Source organism: Sinocyclocheilus rhinocerous, unplaced genomic scaffold, assembly GCF_001515625.1.
Source record: "Sinocyclocheilus rhinocerous isolate Xijiao unplaced genomic scaffold, SAMN03320098_v1.1 scaffold729, whole genome shotgun sequence".
NCBI lineage: Eukaryota > Metazoa > Chordata > Actinopteri > Cypriniformes > Cyprinidae > Sinocyclocheilus > Sinocyclocheilus rhinocerous.
Window position 1 is genome coordinate 243,366 of NW_015664993.1, and position 13,199 is coordinate 256,564.

The window sequence follows — 13,199 nt, forward strand, 5'->3', positions numbered from 1 at the left end:
AAAGGGATAGTTCACGCAAAAATGAAAATTAAACCATGATTTACTCACCCTCAAGGCATCCTAGGTGTACACGGCTTTTTTCTTTCAGACGAATCCAATCTGAGTTATATTAAAAAATGTCCAAGCTTCCAAGCTTTATAATGGCAGTGAATGGGTGTTATTTTTCAATAGTCCAAAGAAGTTCAATAAAGTGCATCCATCCATCATAAAAAGTGTCCCACATGGCTCTGGGGTGTTAATAAAGGCCTCCTGAAGCGAATTGATGTATTTTTGTAAGACAAATATCCCTATTTAAAACTTTGTAAACAGTAATCTCTAGCTTCTGCTGAGTCACGTTCCAGCGATTTACAGGGTTCCTACGCAGTTTGGAAGAGTATGGAATTTGATTTTCTTCAGTTCTAGGTCTGGAAAAGTTTGGAAAAAAGAAAGCAGACTATGGAAAAATATTTGCATTTCCAGACTTTTTTTTCTATAATAGAAAATTATAAATTTAATGAAAAGAATAAAAGAAGTGTGTTTTCATGGCAGCTGTTTAGTGATTCTTTAGTGACTGTCAAACACGACTGAATGAATTCAAGGTGCACTTTTTCTTTGTGCAAAAATGCAGGTTATATTGCAAGTTTTTTTTCTCAGGATATTCTTAGCACCATATTACAGAGCCTCTAAAAGGACCTTTGCAAAAATAAAAAAATATACAGACTTTCGTGAAACCATTAAACTTAGCGTAGGACAATGCACACTGATCCATCTATTGTGCCATCAGCCCATTTCACGGTGTGGTTTCTTGGCTGCCACCGAGTAGGCTATGCGTTAAAGCAGACCTACTGTAAGGCCTTGAAATATGATGTATTGCCCTAACAAAAGTCACATTTTTTACACTCTTTTTACTGTACCAGTCTTTTTATAGACCATTGAACTTGTCAAATAAACAATGCACACAGCCGTATTGTGCCATCAGTATTTGGTGTCATGGTTTCTCTGCCACACTGTAACTGATTTTTGTAATTTGAACAGTATTTTACTGTAATATGTACAGTAAGATACTGTAAAATGTGTGCCAGTAAGTTACTGTAAAATTTACAGCAACCTATTTACAGTGCACCACAGAGGATGTGTTAAATTTGACATAAGGTACTAGCCTAAGGAAAGCCTAATTTTGAGCAAATAGATCTCTATAAATTCATATGCATTCATGCTCTTCTTCATAGTAAGATGGCAGTGACACACAAAGGAAATGTGTTATAATATACAAAACTAGAAAATAATGGGTAAGCACACAAAATATTCCCGTGCGCATGTGAATAGTTTCTTGAGGTCACGGAAAACTTTCTTCTGTGCATGCAAAAGTCTGTATGTATGCAAGAAAATCAATGAAAAAACCCATGAGAAAATAAAAATATTTACAGATGACTGTACTATATGCCAAATATAAAGCTGAAAATAATGCTGTTTGAACCATTTATGTTAAACATTGTTGAAAATCTACTGAAAGGTTTGGAAATTTGAGTCTGGAAATGTATGGAATTTTGAAATTGAAAATGTGTAGGAACCCTGCATTTACGTGTTTTATATTGTTCAGAAGTGGGTAGGTTTAGGGTAGGGGTGGGGTTAGCATAAGGCAGACAACTGAAAGCAATGGAGTAGCCTGCACGTCGAAAAGTGACGCTAAAGTGACACTGTAGTGTAAACCGTACAGAAATGAGAAGCCTTTTTTCATGAACAAGGTGTTTTGTTTTTTTTATCTTGTCAGACAGTCACTTATAAACATCTTTAAAACCGTAAAAAAAAGTCAAGCCTTAACATTTTTAAGAGGGTTTTTTTCTTGTTAGACAGTCTATATACTCATAAATATGTCATTTATAATATCAAGATAATGTTGCTCATATACATCTTGTGTTTTTGCGACTGCTGTTTTTGAGTACATGATACAAAAATTTAATCAAATGGGCAATATCAAATCAAATAAACAGCAAAAGGTACAGTTTACAAAAAAATATTTTACAAAATATGATGGTTTAGCAAGATCTATTCTATAAATAAGTTTAAATGGCCCTTCCTTAACTTAAAGGGTTAGTTCACCCAAAAATGAAAATTCTGTCATTAATTACTCACCCTCATGTCGTTCCAAATCTTCGGAGCACAAATTAAGATGTTTTTGATGGAATCTGAGAGAACGACATGAGGGTGACTAATTAATGACAGAATTTTCATTTTTGGGTGAACTAACCCTTTAAGCAAAGCAAACGTCACGACCGAACACTGACGCCATTGCGCAGTACCGGAAGAGAAGCCCAGTTTCCGGTTAAACAGCAGTGACGATGGTTTATGTGTCAAATGGTGAGTGCTGAAAACAACTCTTGTTTTGTTAAGAATAGTAATGTTATTTTTGCTGACAAAACTCTACCTTTCTTATTATATAGTACATTGTCATAAGCGACTAACGTTACATATGTAATTTAGCGTCATTTTCTTACGCCAGCCAAGAGCTAATATATTACTTTTTTTTTTCTGTCACTCTGCTGCCTAACATACATTTTTGATATGACGCCTTGTGTTTGTATGAATTATCGCTTCGACCCGGTCTGACCAACATTTGGTTTTGTTAATGTTACAATGATAATATCCAGGTTGGGATGTTATGAAGGCTATTATGGTGAATAGCTCCTGAATATTAATTAAATGAAGCTGACGTTCTTGTAATCTTTCTGGGTCGTCAGTTTACATATTCATCAGTCCGTTTGCTGACCTGTATCTAAAATACAACCTCTGCATTTACGAAAGTCGTGTATTAAATATTCATAACAACGCTTTCGACATAGTAGGATTCGTAAATCTGCAGCCTTGCGCTGTAGTGGCCAGACCAAGCCACACATTGTTCGTACATAATAAGTTTTATATTTAGTTTGGAGCTCGTTTTGTGTGATATTTTTCTCATGTTTTCTCTCTGTGTTCAGGTCAGGTTCTGGACAGCAGGACCCGGTCGCCGTGGAGCTTGTCTTTCCTGAGCAATCTCTTCTGGGGTGCCGTCGAGTTTATTGGCTTGTTGTAAGTTCATGTTATTTGCATGTATGTTTTCTCTGGCCAGCTGGGACAGTAGTTTCAGCTTTTATTTGCCTTGCAAACATTTTCACTGGTCTCACCACAAATGAACGAGACGATACTTTTTAGTTTTAGTAATTTTTTTATAACATAATTGAAAATACTGTATTTTCACTGTATTACTGTATTTTCATAAAAACATGTCAAGTTTTTATTAATTTTTTTTTTTAGTTTTTTGCAAAAAGAAAAATCCCAATGAGCTGGAAATTGTGCAGTAACTAAATTCATAAACATACTTTTGCTGGTAAACAATGGTTCAAAACATACCGACTGGTCTGTAGTTATTAATACATTATTACCGATGCTTTCAAGAGTCTCACAAGTCATTTCTGCAATTTTGATAAAACCTCTGCATACTAGATAATTAACATTATGTTGCAGACAGACTGTCAGTCTGTGTATTAGTGGGGGGGATTTTACACTGACTCTTTCTGCAGGCTAGTGAAGATACTGATACTGAACTTATATGGATTTATAACAATACAGAATTTATATATATTTAAAAGAAAAATAGAATCAATTAGTATAAGATGAATGTGTTCACAACAAAAGACGAGTAGTCAACCCTGTTGTAATTTTTTCTTTGTTTTCATTTTGAAGTCATGAAAACTGTATACACAAGATGTTGCATTCACTCAAGACCTACACATGTTGAAAGGTGAAGAGTCATCAGTGTGTGATTTTCTGCAAAATAACCTTGACAATAAAGCATTTTACTGGACTATCATGCTTTAATGTTACTAGGAAAACATTGTATTCAGAAACAAGGGTGAACGAGGAACTGATAAGGATATTAAGAAAGGTTTTACTGTGAAAATTGTGTAATTTGTGTCATAATAAACTGAAAGTTTTTATATAGTTTATTTGTATAATGTATTAGTACAGTATTATTTTTGCTGTTAATATAGCCATTGATATTGATATGTCATTAAAAGGTATAGTTTGCCTAAATTGAAAATTTGCTGAAAATGTACTTTCACTCAGTCCATCCAAGATATAGCTGAGTTTGGGCAAATTTTTAGCAGATAATTTTTGAGTGAACTAATGCTTTAACAAACTAATATATGCAAGTTGCATCATTACGCCAGTAGGTGGCGATGAAATATTGCGAACAAATGCAATCCTACACGTCATTGCTGAAATATGTGACCCTGTACCACAAAACCAGTCATAAGATTGAGATTTATACACCATCTGAAAGCTGAATAAATAAGCTTTCCATTGATGTGTAGTTATGATAGGACAATATTTGGCTGAGATACAACTATTTGAAAATCTGGAATCTGAGGGTGCAAAAAAATCTAAATATTGAGAAAATCATCTTTAAAGTTGTCCAAATGAAGTTCTTAGCAATGCATATTACTAATCAAAAATTAAGTGTTGATATATTTACAGTAGGAAATTTACAAAATATCTTCATGGAACATGATCTTTACTTAATATCCTAATGATTTTTGGCATTAAAGAAAAATCGATCATTTTGACCCATACAATGTATTTTTGGCTATTGCTACAAATATACCCCAGCGACTTAAGACTGCTTTTGTGCTCCAGGGTCACATATATCACAGAAAACCAATCATATAAGTTTGCAAGCCCTTAAAGTATGGATCTACAAGCAGTGACCATTGTGTCAACTGGCCAGATGCTCTCTCTCACTGATTTGAGGAATCATTCATTTCCGGAGCAGAAATGCCGCAAGACAACACACACACTCTTAACTTTAACACTTAATGTTAGAGGTCTGATCTCATCACTAGGAGCACTAGTACTAGTGATGATCGACCTGGCCGAGCTAACGATCTGTATAATATCTCCACAGCTTCCAGTCTCTCGTTCAGCCAGATCTGTCTAAAGATGGACAGAGCAGTGCATCGTCTCGCTTCAGCGATGGCAGAGGGTACGTCTCAACCCTTCATCAGCAGAACCACTGCGTTTGTAGTCATGACGTGATCAGGTTCTGTGTGTTTACACTGTGATGTTCTTGCAGTCCTCCTGGATTCCCTGGGCGCAGACGGATGGGCAGAATAAACCACGGTGCGGGTCCCACCCCTCCTCCTATGGGCGGAGGAGGATGAGGAAGGTTAGTACGAGTGAAGAACCTGCAGAGCAACCTGACACAAACTTACTGAGAGGAGGTCATCAAGAATAACCATATGTTTGTCTTTTGCAGGTAAACGCCTGCACAGCGATGCAGGCGCACAGGGGTGTGACACGCTGGTTTTAGCTGCATACTGCTCAGATAGGGCGTGCACTCAGTACGTCACACTCCTCTTCCTACGGCTGCCGCTGCTGTCACGCAGTTTCTTGACGTTACTCTGGGAATTCCTTGTCTGAGGGGCCAGAGGGACTGATCATGGCAGCCAACACACACACACACACACACACACGTTACATAACTTCTCTCTCACACTTTTTTTAGTAATGTCCTCCGAAAGATCTGTTGTAGTGGATGTTGTATGTACACTTTGCATCAATAAAGTAAGTTATAATGATGATCCTTTGTGTTCTGTCGAGACTTGTGGCTTTTATTACTTGATTCAGGGTTTCTACAGTGATTTTTATATTGCTGTTTGTGAGTGCAGTCTGTTTAAATGAGCTTTTAAAGATTTGTAGTCAGGAATAACATTAATTACAGACAACACAGTCAATTCTCTCAGTACTCTTCAAGTTACTAAATAATACTAAATGGTAAATAATTTAATGAATATTATTTTGTTCACTGGATGAACAAAAACACTGAGAGACCTGACCTTTACAAAAACAGGAACTTAAATGATGTTGCATTCTAAATGCATAGACATCATTATTATGGACTTCCTCTCTTTGCCGCTACAGTATAACAGCTTCTGGGAAGGCTTTCACACGTTTTGGAGCATTCCTGTGGGAATTTTTGCCCATTCATTTGTGAGGTCAGAAAGACCCTTTCCATCCTTCACATGGCAAGTTTTCTCTTTTGCCAGAATGAGAATAGGATAGACTCTGAATACATGGATTTGGGCTGTGAGTGGATAAATTAGAGTTGAAGATTGGTCGACGCATTTCAAATGGAAGTTCTGTTTTTACTACTGAATTAATGGCAGTTCTATGGGCTTTATGCTGTACTGAGGAAGCTAAACCTAAAGAAGTTATTATCTGTTCTGATTCTGCAGCTGCTTTGGAAACATTTAAGAGTAGGAAAATCTAAAGCTCGTCCTGACATTGTAAATGATATCTTAAGTGTAGTGATATTAATATGTGTTGGGTTCCTGGGCGTGCTGGGGTGAGAGCAAAGGAGAGCGTAAAAAGAGAAGTAGATATCCATATATCAATGGAGAGAGTGGAATTGAGGGAAACAATTAAAGAGGGATTAATAAAAGAATGGCAGAATACACTACTTTTCTATACAACCTGAACTGAGGAATAGATAGTTATATACTTCTCTGTCTCGTAGGGATTCAGTTAAACTGTGCAGACTGAGGTTGGGGCACTGTGGGTTAAATAATTTTTTATGTATGGTAGTCCTGAGACAGTGGGACATGTTTTCCTAGAATGTAGAAAGTACAGGGCTGAAAGAAAATAACTCGACAGAATTAGAGGAGTTAGAGCATTTTCTATTTTATCTTTGCTTGGATACAGTGACAAACATCAACTGATGTCTGAAGCAGTTCTTCAGTTCTTGCACGATACAGGACTGTATATAAGAATTTAATTCAAATATTGACCTGTGGAGGGCAGTAATACGCCTAGAAGTGTCTACACTGCCACATGACACGTCCAGTAGGTGGCGGGAATATTATATTATTCATGAAGAGACAGACGAAGCACGTTCCTCTCCAGCCCAGCAGGTGGCGGCAATGTACCTAAAGCTGGTCTGCCACCCGCCATTAGACTGAGAGAAGTAGTTTGTTTAAACAGTCTCATGCATCAAGCAGTGTGTGGATAAATGTACTCTTAATTCATTTAGTTCATCAGCATCAGCGTCAGCATCATGACATAAACAGACAGAGACGCGGAGAACGGAAGAGACCGAGAGAAAGAGCAGCGCGTGGTGCCCGCTGCTGTACCAGAGCCATTACAGGAGGTGACAATAACATTATCCATCATCACATCATAAACAGTAGGGAGGAAGACAGAAATCAGGAAAAAGAAACAAAAAACATACTATGATTCCAACACTTTCGGTGCGTGCACCCCTTATAATAACAGCCAGGCTCGGTACTTGCAAGAAGTGACTATATCAACATAGTTGTTGTTGTTTTTTATTTATTATATTATGATAATAAAAATAGTAAGCATTTATTTTGATATTAGAAAGAATTGATTATATTTCCAAACAGCGATTTCATTCTTTCTAGAATTAGTTGTTTTTCATGTCTGTTTAATAGTGGTCAATATTTTGCATCTCCCACTTATGAAAACATAATCTGAAGTGTGTTTGAAAATGTAAATACTGTAAACACCGTTTACTGTACAATTCTGAAATGGCAAGAGCAAGAGAGTGACTTCTGTGTAAATGAGTCTTACTAGTGGAAAGTGTCTCAGATTATCCTAATGCACTTTACTTAATAGTTGTGCACTCTTATTAATAAAATAAAACATTGGGATTGTAGCGTCTGGACCAATCAAACACACAATTTTTCATTTGATTTAACAAATCAGTTATTCATTAGATTAACAAATCGTCCGAACTAAGAATCTGATGTTTCCTTCAGGCTGCAAATCTGCTGAATATCAAATGGTTCCATAACTTCATATTTTTATTTTGATTAATTATTCATATTTCCCCTTTGAGCTGATTCGCTACAGGATAGTCGGAAGCACCTCATAATTCAATGAAACAGAATGAATTCAATGAAACGTTGATTGTGACTTTCAGCAAATTCAAGCCAACTTCATTGTCGTGATTCATCCCGGGTCCAAATCTCTGCGGATGGGCCGGGCTACAGACACCCTCCCCCTAAGCGTTCCTCAGGTCATCGCCCGCAGACACAAACAGCCCGGTCAGCGCCGCCACGAGGACCAGTGCCTCTTACGAGAAGGACTGAATGCAAGTAACTTCACTGCCTCGCCATAATCTGATACTAAACATTATGATGTTGAGAGTTAACAATAATGCAGCTAATGAAATACATCAGTGGTTGATTGAACTGTATATTTTCCCTCATCTGCTGTTCACTGATGCTGTAGGCAGCAGACAGCAATGAACAGAGACAAAATGGGCTAAAAATGGTCGACCAGGTGATCTGGTCCAAGAAAATGTCCAACGGTGTGAGAAGAACCCCAGTGTCTGCAGAGCAGGTGCGTCAGACTGGAGATGAATCAGTATTGAGTGGTCTTACTGTGAACGCTTGTGACTTCTGAGTGTGTGTTTACAGGCCAGATTATACAACAGACAAATACGTCCTGCTGTGCTAGACCCAAACTCTAAAGTGAAGTGGACAAATACATCACATCAGCCTGAATATCTGGTAGGAGAAGAGGTGAGACAAGAACCTGGTCATCACAGTCATAAACGCCCTGAAAATAATCAGAACTCTTGCTTTCTCAAATGTGACAACTTCTTACAACTGTTGGAACAACTTTTTACTGTTTGTCCTTCAAACTATCCCTTTAACCCTGAACGGGGGTTTGTGACTTGATGAAAGGCTATTAATTAATTAAATCATACAACTGTAAAATGAAAACACAAGCACCCTTAAAACTACTTAAATTGGCATTATTATGTTTTTTGTCTGGATGTTTCAGCAGCAGCAATATGAGATGTTTTCTTGAAATGTTGATCATATTACACTTAAATAAAGGAATAATTAAAATAATATATGACAAATGATCGCAATATAATTTTTTACCAAATTGTGCCTTTACTTTAAAATAAAACGCTTACTTAAATACTGTTACTATTCTTCAGATTGTCATTGCTGTTTATTTTCATTGCTGTTATTATCATTGCTGTTCTACTGCTGTTTTTGTGTTTTGTGTTCACCGTATGTTGTATGTTTTGCACTCTTAATAAAAAAAATAAATAAATAAATAAAACGCTTACAAATCCCCCCCCAAAAAAAGATTTGTGCTATTAATGAAATGCAGTTACTGCTGCTTATAGAAAAACAAAAATTAGAAAAACTCATTTTTGTTGAATGCTGTGTGTATTATCTAAAAATCACTTTTATTCTTTTTTTAAATAGGCGTACATGTGCCATAATTTGATTGAAAAGTAAAAGATCGTAATTTTAGAGGTAAAATTCAAAAGGTAAAAAATGGAAATTCTGAAAAATTAAAATGTACTCACCCTCGTGTTGTTTTACAACCCCATAAGGTCTTTGATACACAATTGTGACCCTGGAGCACAAAAGCAGTCTTAAGTCGCTGGGGTATATTTGTAGCAATAGCCAACAATACATTGTATGGGTCAAAATTATAGATATTTATTTTATGCCAAAAATCATTAGGATATTAAGTAAAGATCATGTTCCATGAAGTGAAAAATTGACACTTATGACTTAGTCCACTCAACCAAAACTATCAAGCTTAAGTTCATAAAGAGATTGTAAAATAAATCCATATGCATCGAGCTGCTCAATCCAAGTGTTCTGAAGAGACACAGTCGCAGATTGAAATCATATGTAAACACTGATCAATGCACACAGAGCACATCACATCAGCCGTGCCTGCTGGACATGCGATAACAGTCCTCTCTCCGTCTCTGGTGATCAGGCGTTGTATGTGAACCCTGCAGACTGCTACAGCATCCACTGGCCCGTCTGCAGGGGACACCTGAACATCCACAGCGGGCCGGGCGGCTCTCTCACCGCTGCGCTGGCGGACCTGGAGACCATCTGGTCTCACGCTCTACAGAAACTCCTAGAAATCACGCTGAAGGATCTGAAGGTACATGAAGAACATGCTGCTTCTGTGGCTTCAGCTCACTGATCTGCTTTCATTTCACCGGCACATGGAATTGAATGATTTGACGGCTTTGTTTTGATATTTTTTAGTATTACAGATGCATCCTTCTGATCCCAGACATCTGTAACAGGCAGCACATGAAGGAAGTTGTTAATATGCTGCTGGTTAAAATGGGCTTCTCAGGTATGTCACTAAAACCATCTGCACCTGCTGATCCCATCACAAGTGAGACGGTGTCATGTACACCTCATATTCCTGACAGTTTGTGGTTTACCATGAAATATTGTGTTGCATTCAGAAATCATTATATTGCATGAATGTAAGGGAAACAGGCTAATTTAGCTCAAAGGGAATTGTTTATGATTTTATAGGGAATTTGGACAGAATCACTGTTTTACGGCTGTATACTTCTCTTTTCAATATAGATAAGACTTTATTGGACAAATCTAAGACATAAACTAATCTAACACATACACACATTCACACAAGTTGCAGAAAGAGAGAAAGTGAGGAACTAATGAGTTTAGGAGAGTGAAAATGTGAAATCCCAAGTTATAGCAATATGTGCAATTTCTTAGACCTGAACATCCATCCATCCATCATTTGTGACACTGGAGCACAAAACCAGTCATGAGGGTCAATTTCTCGAAATTGAGATTTATGCATCATCTGACAGCTGAATAAATAAGCTTTCCATTGTTGTATGGTTTGTTAGGATTCAGTGTTGCCAACTTAGCAATTTTGTTGCTAAATTTAGCAACTTTTCAGACTACCCTAGCAACTTTTCCTTCCAAAAGCACCTAGCAACAAATTGTGTGTGTGTGCGCTGTGCGTGCGCGCGCGCGCTGTGTGTGAAACAGAGCGCGACCATAACGTAGAGACCGAAATGTCATGCCTGCCGTCATGTAAATAAGATAAATTAACATAAGGCTATTTAGTTTGCTTAATAAAAGAACAAGGTATAGACCTGTTCTATTGGAAAGGTAACTTTAAATGACTTCTGTTGTGATCTGGCGCTATGGAGAAAATATAATTAGATAAAATTAACTTGACCTTCAAGCGGGGTATAATGGCAGGGGAAACACTGAACTAACTACTAATACACTGCTTAAAAGAGATACAACTATTTGAAAATCTGGAGTCTGAGGGTGCAAAAAAAAAATCAAAATATTGAGAAAATCGCCTTTAAAGTTGTCCAAATGAAGTTCTTAGCAATGCATATTACTAAACAAAAATTAAGTTTTGATATATTTACGGTAGGAAATTTGCAAAATATCTTCATGGAACATGATCTTTACTTAATATCCTAATGATTTTTGGCATTAAAAAAAATCAATAATTTTGACCCATACAATGTATTGTTGGCTATTGCTACAAATATACCCCAGCGACTTAAGACTGCTTTTGTGCTCCAGGGTCACATATAATTAACCCTTGCATTGAGTTTCTCAATGAGGCTATTAAGCTTCATAAATGCACCAGAAAAGAAAATAAACTTAAGTAAAAGAAAGAAAGAAGAAAAGTGTCACGAGACTAGATGGTTTATCTCCTCATGATGGTTGAGGATCACCTGGCATGTAGGCTAAAGAGCGCTAAAACCTTACGGCAAAAAGCAATGGATCAGATCTGCTCAAACAATTGATTCGAACAATGCGTTATACCGTTGACCATTAATCTTGGTTACTTGCCCCAAATATGACAATCTCCTTCCAGAGGTTGAATTATCAATTAGTGTTCTTTTGTTTTAATGCTGCAAGCTGTTCAAAGCTGCTAGTTCGACTTGCTTCAGACTCGCTGGCGCTAGGATCTGATTTACGATCATCCGTGTTGTCTTGGGCCTCTTTGTGAGATTCGGCTCTTTGTGTTTCATCAGTGTTCTGATCGAATCTTAAATTGTCTGATTCGCTCTGATACGCCACATAAATACAATGTTAACTTTAAAGGGGTCATAAGATGCGATTTCTATTTTTCCTTTTCTTTTGTATGTTATGTAGCTATTTGTGCATGTATAAGATCTGCAGAGTTACAAAGCTCAAAGTCTCCCACAAAAGGATTTATTCTATCTAAAAGAGAAGGCTGATCCAGACCGGGCTAAAACGGCTCATTCAAACACGCCCCCACATCTCTACGTCACGATGTGCAAATATTTGCATAATACCGCACAAATGTTCACGCAAACAATTGCTATGACAATCTGGTGCTTATTCTGAATCAGCTACTGTAAGTATGTTTTCTTAATAGTTTAAGTATTTGCTATAAACTGTTGTCTTCTTAAAGGGGTCATATGACGCGATTTCAATTGTTCCTTTCTCTTTGAAGTGTTTCAAGCTCTTGGTGCATAAAGAAGATCTGTAAAGTTGCAAAGACTAAAGTCTCAAATCCAAAGAGATATTCTTTATAAAAGTTAAGAGTCAGCCACACCTACCTAAAATGCCTCGTTCTAACACCCCCCCACATACCTACGTCGCTCTGTGGGAAGATTTGCATAACGCCGCCCAAATGTTCAAGCAAAGAAAGAAGGCGTAACTTTTATCCTCGCTGTAGTATTGTTGTTGCCACGCTGTGTTTTGTTGTGAAAGCGAAACTACTTTGTTTGGCCTTCCAAAAATGGACACGACTAGAAATCAGTGGTTAAGTTGTATTTACAACACTGTTCCAGAACAGTTTAACCCAAATATTCAGCTGTGTGCAGCACATTTTATGGAGGACTGTTTACTGATCCTGGTAGAGTAGACTACAATGCCGGCTGTTCTGACTCACAGACTGTAAGTACGTTTTTTATATTTAAAGAATTTGCCACTGATGATTCAAACGCGAGTTTTGAGCAGTGTAGAGTAGGGCTTGTTGTTTGTCATTTCTCCGATCACAAATGCAGACATGGTTTTATGTTTATGCGATGCGACGCGATGCAACGCGTAAAAAGACAGTATAAGTTAGGCCTGGGCGATAAAACGGTATCGATATTTATCGACAGTACACCTTCATCGATAACAATATAAAAAAATTTTGATATTGCGCACGATATAGGTACGTACTATGAGTGACGCAGACAGCTCACACGAACACATGCATGCAAAATAAACATTTGCATTTGACTGCAAAAATAGTACAATCGAATGTTAGATGTGCGTCAGGGAGCGTCATCAGTGGAGCACGAGATACGGTGATGATGATGTAAGTGACGTTGTTGCATTTTAATGTTTTGTTAGTCT

General features: G+C 37.3%; 2 protein-coding genes across 2 annotated transcripts in view; both read left to right on the top strand.

The window, feature by feature from the left end:
• Positions 1–2,260: 2,260 nt before the first annotated feature.
• Positions 2,261–5,620, top strand: LOC107730644 (selenoprotein K). The gene is made up of 6 exons (XM_074560143.1): positions 2,261–2,337; positions 2,955–3,045; positions 4,922–4,999; positions 5,090–5,182; positions 5,273–5,580; positions 5,617–5,620. The coding sequence occupies exons 1-5, from the start codon at positions 2,319–2,321 to the stop codon at positions 5,274–5,276; spliced, it is 285 nt and encodes a 94-aa protein (XP_074416244.1). The 5' UTR covers positions 2,261–2,318; the 3' UTR covers positions 5,277–5,580; positions 5,617–5,620.
• A 1,320-nt stretch (positions 5,621–6,940) lies between these two features.
• actr8 (actin related protein 8) overlaps positions 6,941–13,199 on the top strand; it is a 20,151-nt gene continuing 13,892 nt past the window's right edge. Inside the window, exons 1-6 of the mRNA XM_016541505.1 lie at positions 6,941–7,162; positions 7,958–8,128; positions 8,269–8,379; positions 8,457–8,561; positions 9,796–9,969; positions 10,077–10,212. Of these exons, the coding sequence (XP_016396991.1) occupies positions 8,012–8,128; positions 8,269–8,379; positions 8,457–8,561; positions 9,796–9,969; positions 10,077–10,212 (643 nt within the window). The 5' untranslated portion in view covers positions 6,941–7,162; positions 7,958–8,011. The remainder of the gene's footprint in view (positions 7,163–7,957; positions 8,129–8,268; positions 8,380–8,456; positions 8,562–9,795; positions 9,970–10,076; positions 10,213–13,199) is intronic.